The sequence below is a fragment of the Prosopis cineraria genome, unplaced genomic scaffold, assembly GCF_029017545.1.
Source record: "Prosopis cineraria cultivar Desert tree isolate PC_DT_omini unplaced genomic scaffold, ASM2901754v1 PC11, whole genome shotgun sequence".
Lineage (NCBI taxonomy): Eukaryota > Viridiplantae > Streptophyta > Magnoliopsida > Fabales > Fabaceae > Prosopis > Prosopis cineraria.
Genome location: NW_026555342.1, coordinates 14,413,152 through 14,430,474, shown reverse-complemented (window position 1 = coordinate 14,430,474; position 17,323 = coordinate 14,413,152). Strand labels below are relative to the sequence as shown.

Below are 17,323 nucleotides of genomic sequence, written 5' to 3'. Positions count from 1 at the left end.
CAAATAAAAGATTATAAAATGAAAGGATCACACAATTAAATTAGTTTATATTTAAGTGGTAATATAAGTATGTCTTAATTAGAAGAACTTTTATTATTATTAGGATAGTTAATTCTTAAGGAGAATATATGGATTTTTTATAGCAAAAAAATAATTAAAAAAATTATAATTTCAAAATTTAAAAATTATAAAAAATATATATTTTTACAGGATGGTTAACCTGTCAACCTGCGAACTCGCTGCTGCGGGTTAACATAATTACAACCCCATAGAATGTGAGTTAAACCGACCCACAGCCAAATTGACCTCTATCAGAAAAGAAGAGCCGCAATGCCTTGACATTACACGATCCTCCATCTCTCCTTGGAGCCAATTTCTGTCTGCTTGTCTTGGCAGCGTATTGCAATGGGTAATGTGCTATGGCAATTAATTTGTCTCGAGACGACTGATGCTTGGTCCATTGAAGATTTACATGCACCATGCAAATTTCTTGCAATTCTAAACTCCTGAGGAAGACCACGTAATTCTTCTAGACATTCGTCAAATGCTTGTCTCTTCCAAGTCAGTTTCGGTGGAAAAATGTAGACAACATTGAAATCCTCATTTTACTTTTTTTTTTCCTGTACTTTATCATTGTTGCCTTACAGGTTAGAGGGTAGAGGAAGGATTAAACAAGGTTACTTTAATGATTTGGAGCCTTAAATACATATCTTAGAGTTGAAAACCTCAAACCTTAATAGAGCTGGTCAACAATCAACTAAAAACACCCTAGATCTCCTTCGTTTGTGTCTATCATGATGACAGATATTTTAAACTAGTTATTGTAATGTGCATCATGGCATATGCACCATACATTATGGCGTATGATACAAAAAAACCAAGTTTCATTTAGCCTAGCATATTGGGCCTAGTCCAGTCCAATGCCTATGTTTGGACCCTATACAAGCTTTATATTTGTCCTTAGGCCCATTTTGACACATAATTAAGTGTTTAAACCATCAATAAACCTTAATTATCCTCAAACTTGATCTATTTACTCAATCAAGTTTCAATTTATCAATGTCAGTCATTTAATTTTCTCAATTAAAATACATAATTCTGATAATTAAATTCTTATTAAAACTAGAATGTTACATGGCTCATGAATTTATTTGTAAATATTATTATTATTTATAAATTTTCATACACAATTTACAAGTCATCTATAAATTTTTGTCAAATTAGTTTGACTTTTAATATTTAAAAAATTATTTATAAATTTTGAATGAATATTTATAAATAATAATATTTAAATTATTAAATGTTAAAATATTTAATATTTTAATAATATTTATTAAAATTTATTTTAATAAAACTTCAAAGTTCCCAATGTTTCTGGAAAGAGTTTAGGGATATATTGGTATCAAAAGATATGGCGTCGTTAAATTGTGGGTGATTGAGGAGCCTGTGAGTAAACAGATTGCTTGAGTTGTGAGAATTAGTAGACTTCTTCCCACTTTGCTACTATTATCCTTATTATTTTTCCAAGGGGCTTCTCCCTTTTTAATTATTTTTAATGTGAAAGTGAACACATGCTAAGCATTCTATTTAGTAAAAGTTTTAGACATATTGATATATATTAGGTAGTTAGACAATAATACTGCATATTGACTTCATTATGCAATCCATGAGGTTAATTTTAAATTCTACCCGTGTTATTCATCTTCTTCTACCTGCTATGTTTTGTGTTGATATATGATTAGGTGAATTCGATACTAAAGGCTCACCAAGATCAACGCATACCTCTAAGTTTAAAGAGTGCTTATTACTCATTAATAAGGTCCTTATATTGATAATGAGATTTGATCCATAACCTTATAAGTTATGAGTAAAATTTTTATCAACCAGACCATACTTTATATACTCTATATTTTTGTGTTTTGAAGGTTTCAGCATATATACATACACATAGATTAAGCAAAACAAAATCGAGGGATCAAATCTTACAACCAATGTAAGGATTTTGTTATGAAGCTAACGGGCTGTGTGTTTTGGTATTGGTTCAATGGGGAAGAAAAAGAACTCAATGATTATGATTCGATAGTTTCATTGGACAAAGCAAATGAGGTGTTTATATTGACGTACTGCCGCATGTTATGGATTATACGGTGCAACGAAAACGCTTACTTTGTATGACAAAAAGCTTGCTATTCTATGTAACAAATGGACTTAAGAAAGTGAAGATTGTAAATATGATTGCATTGAGTTGTGGGTGATGGAGAAGGCTGACTAACAAGTACACCGCTGGCAGCCCGTTTAGGGGCTCGGTAACGATGAGAATGAAATTGTCTGCGAAGCTAGATTGAAGTTTAATGATGAGAATGATGAAACAAAAGTTGTGATCTATGCCTCTCAAATGACACTACTAGTGAACTTGAGTGGTTTGATATCAATAAATACAGCAACTTCAATAGAATGTTTAATCATGTGGAAAGCCTTGTATCAATTGGCAATATCCATGTTGAAGATCAGTGACCCTAAATTTTAGTTATTTTGTTTAAGCGTATTTGGTAGAAATGATATCATAATGTTACTTTTGAATTTCTAGATCAAGAGCAGGTTTGGGTTTGGTGGTATAATATATAAAGATGAACTATATAAATGTTAACAGATGCTGTTGGCACAAGATAGTGTTAATAGTTAAGCCATTCCAACATATTTGTCCTTTTACTGATAGTAATAGACATAATGCGAGTGCTACATATTTTTTACCTCACACCTATTTTCCAAGTTTATTGATTGAGTACTACTTCCATTATTCGTCCACAATTACTTGTGTTTGATCATCTTTTACACATCTATTGCAACAAGATGCTTAATCTATCAGGCAAAGAATCCTTCTGCCACATAAAAATACCTTCACATAGAATTTCAAATTCCTTAAAACCTTCCATAACTCAATGTATACTTGAGAATTATAGCAGTACTATGTAGCCCTTCCTCTGATATCAGATAATAGCATTTCTTTACAGAATAACAACTATTATTATCACCTTTACATGTAAGTTCATCATAAAGTTAACCTCCATGAATGAAATATCAATGCTTTTTCATAAAGCAACCAAGGGTTGACAACTGATCACCTATATATAGCTTTATCAAGCGGAATAAGCTTTCTAGCTACATCAAAGTTGACACTGATTTTACTAACTTCTGTCACCAATGTCAAAAAGCAAAGAAATATTGCTTGTATAAATTTTTTTAGGGATTTCCAATGCTTATGTCAATATTTCTTATGTATTTACTTTGTTTATATATATTGTTAAAGGAAGCATTGCAAATTGAATATTTTATGCTAATTAATACTCCATGGACGAATTATATTGTTGGGATGTTGTTATTATGGAAAACATCGAAGCTTTTACAATCTAAATTCTCATTAACTGGTTTGGGTGCCAAAGGAAGATATATTGTTTTATTTTATATATAGGAAGAAGATTTCGTCATCACTAGCTGGCAAATGAAATAAAAGGCTATTATATAAAGGAGTCTACTTTATGAAATTTAGCGAACAGTATGTTATGCAACCATAAAATTATGCTTCAGAAGCCTCTTGAACATGTCTTCTCGATCAAACACATACCTAAGGTCCAGAGTATTTATCCAATATGTGCATCTTTTTGGTTATCCAAGGTATCTTCATAGCTAGTAGCTGTGAGACTAATCCTTCAAAAAATTGGAGCGTCATTTGAGAGATTGTCAACTTGTCATCTCCCAAGAGATGTTTATTTATACACATCTTCAAAAATCAAATCTTGAAATGAGCTTTAGAGGGCCAAACTATTACCATCTACGCCACTCCTAGCTTGGTAATTCATGACATGTTAATTAGAAGTAGCAAATGTCATTAGAACGTTTCAACCAATTGAGTCATTGGCTCAAAGCTATATTATAGATCAATCAAAGTTTAACCCCCGCATCCGATTAGGACTAAAAAATTTATAATTTTGTAATTTTTTAATGCTTAAATATCGTATATAAATTAATTTCATATTGTAATAATCCATCACCGAAGTATTAAAACACATTGATTTCTCTTGTATTGTCTTTCCATCATAGTGATCTTCCCTATTGTAAAAAAAAACCTTCACATGCCTCCCTTGCGATATCGAAAGTTCTAATCCAATCCTCCCTTTATTTTAAAAATTTTATTTTCATCCATCTAACTTGAATAACAATTTTAATGTTTTTTTATCATGTTAATGAAAAATTAATTTTGATCATATTGTAAAATGCATTGTCTTATAATTTTAACAAAATTTAAACACATTTTCAACTTACTTCTTTTTAAAAAAATACTCAAAATTTCAAATAGTTAGTCCGCATTTGATATAATTTAAAAATTGTTTCAATTTTCACCACTTAGGAAAAATAGTTATATTATTGAAATGATTTAAAAATTATTTCGATTTTCCTTTTCCTTTTTTTTTTGGCCGGAAAGGGAATTTCATTGAAGGAAATTAAAACAACAGACACAATGGAAATAAACACAACCTAATAAAAGAAACTAAAAAGACCACTAAACCAAAAACAAAGACAAAACCAACGATCAAGATGCCATAGACGAGAAGCAATTGATATGCAGACTGAAAAAGTAATGATTGAACTCTTATCTACCATGATCCAAAAGTGGCAATGGAGGGTGGTTGTCCTAGAAAATGCTCGATTGAGCCCAAACTCTTTGTCATCGTTGCTGCAACACAACAAGAAGCTTTAAAAACTTCTTCAATAGAAGGAAAAGGAACCATATGAAGATCAATAACAACTCTCAGACTTGAAGGGATCATGATAAATCAAAGCCAAGCATCACCGATAATCCAGAGAGCAAGGAAGAAAGGGAGACAACTAGAAACACAAAAAATAAAAAATGACAAGACACCAAGACAAAATCAAAAGCACAAAATGGGGCAAAAAAGACATCAATGAATTTACCGGGAAGCCCCTTCCTTAGTTCCTTAGTGGCTGGAGACCAGCCACCAAATATCAAAAAGCACAAACATCTCTATTGACCCAGCCATCTTCAATTTGCTAGACAGAATAATATCATCATCAGTATACTCCATAAATCCCAAATTCTTGCAAAGCTTTACTTCCTCCTCACCTAGCCTTGCCGCTTTCAGCATTTTCACCTCCCCAATGCTCATTCCAATCTTATACTCCAACTCACCAATTTTTGAATCCAATTGAGCCACAATAAATAGATGCAAAAGATTGCTAATGTTCCCCTGCTTTTTTAGCCCCATCGTTTTGTAGTTGTCAACACTTTGTGGCACGATACTCCACAAGTTCAATAGATCTGTAGCCTCAGTGCCCGAATAAGGACTCAATGCCCGAATCTCATTGTAGTCCTTGAAGCTCGTCCCTCGCCCAATTAGTTCCTTCAACTTCCTCTAAAAGTTAGTCTATTCTTCACCCTCACCAAATTAAACGACCTCCTATTGCCATTTCCCACTCACCAAGTGAATGCAAAGAGGGGACCATTGAAACCCCCGTACCACTGCCTCACAAGCTCCCACCATAGAGAGAACCAAAACAAAGACGTGCTTCGACCAAACCTTAAGAGAAAAAACCCTAGGGTACTGAACCATCAATTTTCACTACTAATAAAAAGCAGCATGTGAATTATGTATAGCAAGTGACTTTTTCAGTATATAATCAAATACTTATAGTTCAAATTTAATGTGTTCTCCTAAGAACATTGTAATGACTTTTAATACAGTGGAATTTTTCAAAATTGATCCCATGGTTTGTTCCCCTCAATATTAGAGGGTTTTACATGTTAAATATGGTGTCTTTTTACTTTGTTATATATATATATATATATATATATTTAAGGGTTATCAAATATAATTAATTTCATTGTAAGAATAAAAGATCCGAAAGTTTCAAATTAACATCAAAGGTTCTTTAATGACATTTAATTTAATGATAAATAAAAAAATATTTATTATAAAAAATATGATTTGCAAATTATTACATGAAATTTCAAATAAGGAAAAATTAATATTGTTTGATAAAAATGGAGAACAGTTAATATCAAATTATTAAAGGTGGCAGAAAATTGACAAGTTAAGTTTTCATCTTTTTCATATAAAAGGGGGAACATTAGTATCAAAAACTTCAATAAATTTTATGGATTTGGATCCAGTGCTTAAACAGTGCTTGTCCTTAGTTCAGGCACTTAGTACTTATCCTATCTGAGTCATTAAAATTTAGATTAATAATTTTAAATTTATATTTTCTTTGAGATTAATGAATGAGTAAGTTTATATGAATCGTTGATATGAATTTCAACTGGTCAGATAGGACAGGTACTCGGTGCTAGTATTAGAGACAGGCACCAAATCCAAATCCTAATTTTATAAGTTTGCAACACATTTTTTATAAGAATGTTTTAGTGATGTATAATAAAAGAATATTTTAATAAATTTTCTCTTGGACTCAAACAATTAAAGGACCTCGGTGGCTTGATTTAAAATTCATATATTTTGATCTTAAATCGAAATTAATTTGACGCGCCAAGTGGCCATATAAAAACATGCAATTCTTCTCTTTTGTACATTTGAATTTCATATTTCTTTTATGTTAATCATTCAGTCAGTCGAGGAAGATGAATATGGCTGCAAAAACTCCATTTGATGAACAGGTGAGAGAGTTTTTGATAAGAAGTCGAGTGGACTTCTTGAAGAGTTACAGAGAGGTTTAAAGCTCGCAGACCACCACATCCTGGGATTTCATTAGCGATCACATGCAATACCATTCCCAGGAGAATCCATTGCTGCTTATTGAATGAAAAGAACGACCAAGATACGGTAGAGAAAAGTTCTTGCTAGACCTTCAAAAGAAAACCATCCAAGATTTACCTATTCCAATAAAAGTCAAAGATGATGATAAGAGCTCGACGATTGTGAGTTCTTGCCATGGTCTGGTATGTGTTCATCATATTTTCCATGACCCACCTTCTTGCTTTTTTTCTGTGGAATCCAATGATGAAGAAGAAATTCAGGGGAATTCTAGAATACATTGACCATGTGCTGCCATTTTGTAGAGCCTTACCTGCTTGCCTTCCTTGCATCCAGGGGTTACCAACTTGTTCGAGTCTATACCTTTGTGTTAGAGGACTTAGGAATGGGAAGCGATCACTCAAGTACAAAGGGAGATGAGAGAAGAGTAAGATTAGTGGAAGGGCACATCTCAAGGCTTAAGTTTATGGGTTTTTCCTCTTTATTATATATTAATTATTAAGTTCAACTTTATCTAATGTGAGATTTCTTACATTGTCTTATATCTACACACACTTAGACAACCTAATAATCTTCTCTTGAAGTGTGAGTCCACAAGCTCCCTATATTAAAGTTGCCCCAAATACCAAGTCTCTGTTTTGTAAGGCAAACTTAATTTTCAGGATTCAAATGATGTGATACACATGATTCCCTGTTGAAGCAGGACTAATCCCATTTTTGGCTTTAAACATGTGAACAATAATAGGTTTATAGGTTTTGGCCAAAACTTGACTCTAATACCACTTATTAGGAAGTGTTCAAATAATCAGCGAAAATAAACAAGATAAAACAATTGAAAATTATAAAGAAGTTATAAAAAAATGACAAAAAAATGACACATGAAATTTAATTGGGAAAATCCCTAATATGAGGGACAAAAAACCCATAAACAATGAGCTAGTGATTTCACTATAAAAAATGAAAATTATAATAATTATTTTTGCTATGAGAGATAGAGAGACAAGCTATATATAAATTTTCTCATCAGCTAAAAATGTTATCTTGAATAATAATAAATATTTTTTAAAATATTAAACAGAGATATGATAGATTTACACTAATATAATATATAAAAATAATCATAAAGGATTATAAAGTCGAGTCATAATCTCAACACCCTAAAAACAATGACAATCCTACTGTATAGGTAGATAAGTATTCCTTGAGTCTGGAAACCTGGGAAGAACTAGTGCACCTCAACCATCCTGACCACGCTCTCACGGGACATTTTTTCTGGCTGGGCAATGCTATGATATTGAAGAACCAAATGTTTGGGATGGCCCTTGAAGTTTATTTTCTAGGTTCTGCTTTCACAGCTTGTTTTGATACAAAAACTAGGGTTCTTAGGCAAATGAGTATACCCTATTGTGATAATTTCATTGCCCTTTTAAAGAATTTGATAGAATATCAGGGAAGTCTAGGTTTACTGATAGGCACAGATGCTAACCTAGAGTTGTGGCTTCTCCGAGAGGATGACATGTGGAATAAGACAAGAACCATCCCAGTCAAATTCAAATATTAAATGTCTTGTGGATATATGGAAAGAAGAGGTTCTTGTTGCATCTAGTGAGGTAATTCATGGTGAGACGAGTGGACAGATAGCGTCTTCCTTCAGTCCCAGTTTTAGAAAAATTCTTCTATCTTGGGTACAAGCATGTGGAGACTTTGGTAGCTGTTGGAAGCAACGAAGTGTTGTAATTGCCAGCTGAGCGTGTCAAAAGATAAGTCCCCACCTCTCACATAAAAGGAGAGGTCTCAGCACTTTTTTGTGAAAATATTTTTGATGAAATTCAAAAATATTTATTTAAAAAGAGCTTTTTCAGAAAAGCCTTTATTTACCTTAGTTTAAATTTAAATTCAAATAAGAAATCTATTTCCCTTAATTTCCCTGACAGAAAACGTTACTCCCTCTTTAACTTCTAACTATCACATTTTAATATGTTAATTAACTCATTCGCAATGTCCACACTTAATGTTTTATTATTATATTCAAACGGTGGCATTATCACTTATTTACCACATATTATTGATTTTAATGATTTAATAGATATGCTTGTGTTGAGTTTCAAAAAATCAAACGGTGGCTTTATCTATACACATTATTTCTTTTGACGGTTATAAATGGATTTACTCCAACATCTAGAAACGTGCTTCATAAATTATATATATATATATTATTATATTGAAATGGTAGAATGATATATTAAAATGGTGGAGTGATGGTGATTTATTTACTTAGTAATGATGCTTCCAACAGCATTATCAAGTTCAAGCCTACAAATATCAGAGCGTGCACATTAGACACAAGAGTCAAGCTTTGTGAGTTTTTGAGCAACACTCTTCCTCCCTTGTGTTTTGCTTCTTGAGTTCAATTTTCCTTCTAAATTATTAATTTTACTGTTTTGTCATCTTGTTCATTTTTACAAGAGGGTTCCGTTTAATCTTAAGGAGTTCCAACAACTATGTCAAAATTGCTCTTAAGGATAGTGTCTATGAGTATAATTTAGAACAAATTTTACACGGCGACTGCCAACATGAAGAAGATGAAGATGAAGATCAAGTAGGAAATGGAGAAAACCAAGTTGCTGAAGAAGAATTGGCTGAATACAAATTTAACAATGTATAGCAAACTTGGTTGATTAAGGACGACCTTCTTGCTCTTGTTTGTATTGTTTGTCCTGTTGTGTCTTTTTTTAGGGATGGAATGCATCAGTTTGCATTTAAAAATGCAGGGTGCACTCGAACATTGTTTGATAAAAATGATTATGTTTTAAATTTTTTTTGGAAATTGATTTTAATAAAATTAAAGATGTTTGGATGATTTAATTCAAAATCAATTTTAAATATGCAAAATACTATAGAAGATCTGAGTTTTATACATAGTACACAAATTGCATATAATTTTTTTAATTTATTTAACAAATAATATATATAGTATTTAATATTTACATAATAATTATACATATACATGCAGATTAACAACAAATTTAAATTATATTATAATTTAATATATGTGAAAAATAAATGAACATATCTAAGTTTAAATAAATTTAATAAAAGAAAAGAAATCACGACTCCTAGATAAATGAAAAATAATGAGGCGAAGTTGAGCAGAGGACTGGTAATGAGTTTTGTGATGTATGCAAGGGGACGAAGGAGAAGGTTTGGGATGCTTGTCCTTGGTGCGTCTTCGTTCTCAAGCAGCCTCATTCTTATTGGTCTCTTCACTGGATGGGATCATCATAAGTAAGGTCCGTGCTGGAGGTCTGGCGTGGTATTTTAAAAACCGGACCAAACAATAAATTAAAAATATGACTAGGTCATAGGTTTTATAGTTGAACCAGTTAACCAGTGATTTTACTGATAACATAATAATTAAATAAAAAATAATATATATATTATATATATATATATATATATATATTAAAAATCAGGTCAAAGCTATTCAACCATCTTGGGGTTTTGTTCCAAATCAAAGTGGATCAACCTAAGTTAATTGCCAAAATGAGTCAAATAATTGAACCAAATCATTTTCTTCTTAGAATGACAATTCAACTGATTTGACCGCCCGGTCTAAAAAGAGTATTTGAAATCATCATGACAATCATTGGCCTCTTTGGCTATTAAGTCATCGCACAAATATTGGCGTCTCGAGACACATGAAGAAGACTATATTCAGTATGAGCACAAAGGAGGTCGTGCATTTCAGCTATGATCTCAAAGTAAGGATGCTCTGTATTTTCACCTCTATAAATGATGTTTGTAGCGTCTAAAGAGTCCGTGTAATTCTTTCTATGTTAAAATTTTCCTTACTTATTTCTATATTTGTAACTTCATTCTTGATAAACATATATCCTTTCTAAATAAAACTTAATCCAAATATATCCTTTCTAATACCGAGTTATTGTCTCCATAATTTACCTCCTATATATAATTTTTTTAATTTAATAATTGCATCAATCTTATGATAAACATTTGGGAGAATGACAGATAAGTCCCACATAATCAAATTAATTCAAGATAAGTACCAAGAAATTTTTAATTATCAATAAAGTCCCATGGGTCCTTGAATGATTATATGTTAATACAGTAATAACTTAAATAACCTTGCATGAAACATTTAGCTAAGTCGAAATTTTGTGCTCAACATTTAGTTTGGGCTCTCTTGCTGACCTTTTACTAATGTAGGTCCAAATTTGGGGGGCCTTTTGGTAAGTTCATGATGTAATAATTATGCTTATAGTATACACTACACATCTCTTATTTTCAAGATCGCATTCGCTAAATTTAACATTTTTTTAAGAAAATATTCTTCCTTAACATGCACATTTATTTCGTAATACCTTCAACACTTAATTTTTTTTTTAAAAAAAACTTTTCAACTTCAATTTGACATATTCTATTTCTTTTTATAAAAATGGAAGCATAAAATTACACAAGTAAGGGAGTTAAACTCTGGATCCTGTGCCAATAATTCCCTTAACTTTTTAAAATTTAATATTAAGCTTTCTTGAGCTTTCCTAAATTGGGGCTTAAATTTTATTTTTTTTATATGCATAAAACTTGTACAGAAAATCTTTCTAAATTTTAAACTGTGTGCGGATAATTAGTGAATCAAACTAATCGTAAGGGAGTTATCTACATAAATGTTAGAGTTAGAGTTTATAATAAAGTTTCAAAAGTTAGAAGAGTTACCTAACCCTTTTGAACTCACGAAGAAGAGGACATAATTCTTCTAGACATTCGTTAAATGCTTATCTATTTCAACTCGGTTTTGGGGGGAAAATGCAGTCAACTTTGGAATCCTCATTTTACTTTTTTCTATACTTTACCATTGTTGACCTAGAAGCTGCATTTTTTTTTAATGTTTTTCACCTTATGTTTGACTTTTTATTTTAAAAAAAGAATTGTACCTAAGAGCCCAAAATGGGAAACATTGCACTTAAGTCCAATATATTTTGAATTATTTCTGTAAGTCCAAATGCTCCAAATACAAATATATTTTTTCATAAAAAAAAACACATTTGCCTCAATTGTGTAAGTTTTTTAGGTATGTGTATGACACAAGTTTTCCATGCATATGTATAATACAATATTCATAAAGAACATGACAAGGTTTATATATAAATAATACAATGTCAATTTATTGTATATAATTTGTGTGATTAAGTTGAATAATAATTTGCAAGTTTTCCAAATGTTTGTAGAACACAATATTTATAAAGAACATGATAGCAAGGATGGATCTTGGGGGGCAAGCAGGCCACATTATAAAATTTTTGATTAATTTTCTTTATTTTTATATGGAAAAAGTGAACAAAAATTAATTTTGGCCCCCTTCTTCCATGAATTTTTCATGTTAATCCTATGAATTATGTTCTAGATCCATCCTTGCATGACAAGGTTTACATGTGAACAACATAATGTTTACTTATCATACATAATCTGTGTAATTAAGGACAAAGACATCTTTTCACCAAAAAAAACATAATTGCATTTAAGTCATTTAGGCTTGTAAAAATAATCCAGAATATAGCAAATCTTCAGCGCGATTTTTTCACTATGGGGGCTTTAGGTGTAACTCCCTGTAAAAAATAGGTTTATATGTATAATTTAACCTAAACTGAATTATTTAAAATTGTTAAAACTAGAGGGAGATTTGGGGGAAGCGTCATACCAAGTGAAAAGCTCTCGTAAGGTAAGATTCATTCACTGTGATTCCCAAGGCTGCGCTGTTTTTTTAGAAATGGCCTCCTCGGTTATCCCCAGAAATCCGTCCATTCAAATTTCAACTTCTTTCTCTCTGTCACACACACACACGCACATATCAACATCGAAACCTCTTCTTTCTGGTATAACTCAATGGTCTTTCAACTTTCAAGGCAAATTGATGATGAACGGAAGCATCACTATGCCCTCCCCTCAACCTCTAGCCTCTATCAATGAAACAATCAGAGGCCTCTTCATCAGGCTTCCTGTGAAGTCCTTAATCCTTCTCAGATCCGGGTGTAAGCCATGGTCCAATCTTTTGAGAAGTTCAAGTTTCGTGTTAAATCACCTCCATTACCATTCAGAGAAGAACCCTCTTCTCATTATTCAACGCTTTCACTGGAACCAAAAAAGCAGTGGCCTGGAATTGTTTCTGTTTGATATTCAAAGTAAAAAGATACGAGAATTTCATGTCCCTAGAGTTACAGATTCTGATATGGGTTTCAAGATAGTGGGCTCTTGCAATGGTCTGATGTGTGTTTGTCATTATTCACATGATCCATCTTCTTGCCTTTTTCTTTGGAATCCAGCAACGAGGCAAATCAGGCGAATTCCTGAATATTCCAATGCTCTGCTACCTCATAAGGCCTCACCATATTGCCTCCTGGGTTTTGGTTATAATACTTGCGATGAGGACTATGAGGTTATAAGAGTTTACTCTTGTGTGGGAACTCATGCCATAAGAATTGAAAGATACTCACTGAATTCTGGGTTTTGGGAGGAAGTTGAGTATTCCAATCATCATGGTGCTACCGTGAATGGACATTTTCTGTGGATTGAGAATTCAGTGACAGTGAAAAGAAAAATGTTTTGGGTGGCCATGACAGCATACCAAAGATTCAGGAATGAATTCATTGTTTCTTATGATGCAGAAAACAAAGTGCTCAGAAAGATGAGCGTGCCAGATTCTGATAACCTTGAAGTTTCCAAGAAGCTCACAGAATATAAAGAATCTCTTGGCGTGCTAGTTTTCTCAGAATCCGCAACTATGGATCGTTGTTTAGATTTCTGGGTTTATGATGACAAAAACAATGATTTTGACTTGTGGATTAAAGTAAAAACTGTTAGACTGTCTTCAACCATGGATCGTCCCATGGGTGTGTGGAAAGATGAGATTTTTATTGCATCTGGTAATGTGATTCATGCGGTAAGAAGTGGCTTGGGAGCTCTTCTTCCTTCAGCTCAAGTTGCTGATGATTATTGCTATGTTTTATTAAATTATGCAGAGAGCTTGGTTTCTGTTAATAATGGAGGAAATAGGAATGGGATTGATCTGGAAGATGAATAAAGTAACAGCAAGGAAGGGTCATCATCATTTGTCAGGGTTTTCAAGAAGTTGATTATTGATTGGCTTCTGAACAAGTTGAATACACAGAGATTGAAGAGGTCTGTTTTGAAATATCAAAGGGGCTGCTTGGGGACTCTGTATTACGCTACATGTTTTGTTCTAATTCTCTCCATTTTTGTGTTCTTTTGTTTTCTTCGAATGCTTCTGAGTTATGGTTTGATAAGTTTGGAGAATGTAATGGATGGTTGATTGATTGCTCTCTTATTTCCAGATGATTAAGATTTTTTTTTCCTTTTTACTTGCCAAATTATTTTGTTCTCTTAACCATTTTTTTCCTAATTTTTATTGAAGTCATGCTTTTATTTTGAAAATATATGCGAATTTTCATTACAGATTATGTATATATAAATGTATATGTATATGTCTTCTAAGAGTTATTAAAATACATAATATTCTTTCTGTTATGTACAATTTCTCTTTAAAGCAGTTCTTGGCCAAAAAAGTAAAAGTAGAGAAAACATTTGTGTAATTTTAACTCAAAAAAAGAAATTCTTGTAGTTTATTATTTTGGAAAAATATCAATTAAAGAGTACTAGAGAAAATTTATATCAGTCAAGGATCACTTGATAATTCATTAGTCTTTTATCAACAAATATCTATTCCAATTTTAACAACATTTTATTCTAAATTAATAATAATTCATTCGATCTCTTTTACATTTAGATTTTGATAACAATTAATCTTTAAGTAATATAAATTTCCTTTAATGATCCTTCATTGCTATTTTCTCCATTACTTTTGTGAGATAGATAGATATATCATTAAGATTTTTAATTTAAAATATTTCAACGACCTTTTGTTTAGTCTTAGTTAAGGTTGTGTAAAAGTCTGATTGTCTTGTCCAATTCAGTCTAATCCAAACAAGTTTGGTCTTGTCCGGTCTAATAAAAAATTAGTCCAAGAGACTAAAGAGACCAAAAGGATAACACTAACTTCTCGGGTTGGACCGAACTAGAGACCAAGCTCTTAGACATCCGATCCTATGAAATTATTTTAGTAAAATTTTAATTATTTTTAATATATTTGAATAGTTTGAAGTTTGAATGTAGCATTTTCTTCATTCATATTTCACCCTTCTATTTAATATAATTTTGATTTAGTTTACTACTAAATTATTGTTATAATATATATTAGACATGTTGCTGAAATTTGTTAAATATTATTGTTGCTATTGTTAAAATTATGAACTTGAATCATGTGGATTGTAACTAAAATATTTTTTGTTGTTTTTGTTAAAGATTGTTATGAATTTTTTTATGATTATAAGTATTTTTATTATCTTAATTGATTTTATTAGGATGAAATAAATTGTTATCTCTCATAAAAGAAAAAAGAAAAAAGTTAAGTGAGTATTGGATATTAGGACCAATCTCCTAATCTTATGGATCAACTCCAGTCTTATTAATCTTTGAGTTACAATTGAATCAAACTGAATTACGGGTTATCTAACCCAATTCTTTTTATGAAAGAAATCAGACTTTAAATTAGGCCAAAGTGTGCAGCAGTAATCTTAATAACATCTCCTTTCTATTTTAAAATCTTATGTTTTAATTCAATCTCTTGTAATCTCATAAAATATTTTTAATATAATCTTAGTAAACTAAAAATTATATTTACATAAATTATGTTAACTAATTTATCGGAAATTTTGTTGTGTGATATGCATCTATATATATGTATGTATATGTATGTGTGTAGGTATGTATCTATATGTCTACTACCTAAAGTATTTTAGGTGTATATTATGCTTTGTCTTTTTTCGATCAAATGTATATTATGCTTTGTCAAAGAATTGAAGGTTATACCAATATATATAGGTTCTACAAAAAGCGATTATGATTAAAAAACGTAAAAATGATTATGGCTTGTTTGTTTCAATTTATTTTATGAAAAAAGGTAAATGCAAGAATACTTTTGGAAAGCAGCTATTACCAATTGAACTTGATAATATTTGTTGAAAGCAAAAACTGTTGTATTCTTAATATTTCATTGAACTTGTATTGCATTTTTGAATATTTGTTATTTTTTGTCAAAAGCAACTTGGAAGCTGGAGTCCTTGAAGCAGCGCAATGAGCAAAGTCAGAATGAAGAGTAATTGTGCGCCAAGCTCAGGATCTCAAATTTTTATTATTAAATAAATAAATATTATTTAAGATATGACTAAATCAAAGTTATGAAGTATATGAAAAATATAAGATACCAATCATTTGAAAAATATTACAAAAAAAAACTGTCATTTCACAAAATTATGGGTCGTACGTCATGACCAACAATACATTCATCGAAGTGGATTACATTAAGGCTAATTTGGCCTACCTAATAGTCAGAGTTCTAGACATAAAATGTGAATGTAATTTGCTTTGAATTTCAAATTTTAGGATTCAGAATGCTACAAGCGCAACAATTTAGGGTCTATGATGCTTATTAAAAATAACATATTAATAAGGGATTGCTACATCAGAATTTTGACTAGTTCCACTGAGTGAATAGTAATGATGTTAATGGTGAGATTTAATTTGCTATAAATTTAAAAGTTTAAGTTTCATTTTGCACATTTTAAGAATTCAGAGTTTAAGGCTCTTTTCATGCAATACTTCAAAATTCAAAATGCTTATTAACCCTATATGGTATTACCTTCATTTTAAATTATAAGATATTTTTTAATAAAATTACACACATTAATAAAGTTTATTAAATATACTTTATAACCTCACTTTTTTAAAATAAAAATACAAACTTTAAAAAATACAATTCATTTTAATATTTCATTTATTAAAAAATATCAAAGAGAGGGAATGTATGAGAAAGATAATATTAAAAAATATCATTAATAAAATTTTATTTTTATCAAAATATCTTATAATTATGAACGTCTAATTTTTTTAAAAAATATTTTATAATTTAAAATAAAGAAAGTAATATATATGACAGTGCTATAAAAGGGTTCATATATTACAGATTGATTATTTGATTTATATGGGCAAAAGTAGTTGTCATTTTTGTCTTTCTTGTGTTGTGGTGTTGGCTCAACTGGTAGCTTTCTCAAATTAATTGGACTTCATTCCGCAATCCTGACCATAATGAATACACACTCTATTCTCTCCATCAGCGTAAACTAACTTCTCACTATCTTGTAATCATCAATTTATTTATTAATAAACTTCTCATATCCTCAATATCAATATCAATCAATCATCATCATCAATCAATATATATACAAATCTTGTAGTTTTAATCTAACTAATAAAAAAAATTGACTCTCATTGATTAATAAATTTTAGGCTAATGTTAATATAAAAATTTCTATTAATTCATTAATGAGATTTAATTTATTATTTTTTATTTTTTTATATTTTTAGTCTACTTTTATAAGAATATTGATTCA

At 30.8% G+C, this 17,323-nt stretch overlaps 1 protein-coding gene across 1 annotated transcript; it reads left to right on the top strand.

The window, feature by feature from the left end:
- Positions 1-12,714: 12,714 nt before the first annotated feature.
- LOC129286140 (F-box/kelch-repeat protein At3g23880-like) lies at positions 12,715-13,878 on the top strand. Its single transcript, XM_054922156.1, has one exon. The coding sequence runs from the start codon at positions 12,715-12,717 to the stop codon at positions 13,876-13,878; it is 1,164 nt and encodes a 387-aa protein (XP_054778131.1).
- The last annotated feature ends 3,445 nt before the right edge of the window (positions 13,879-17,323 follow it).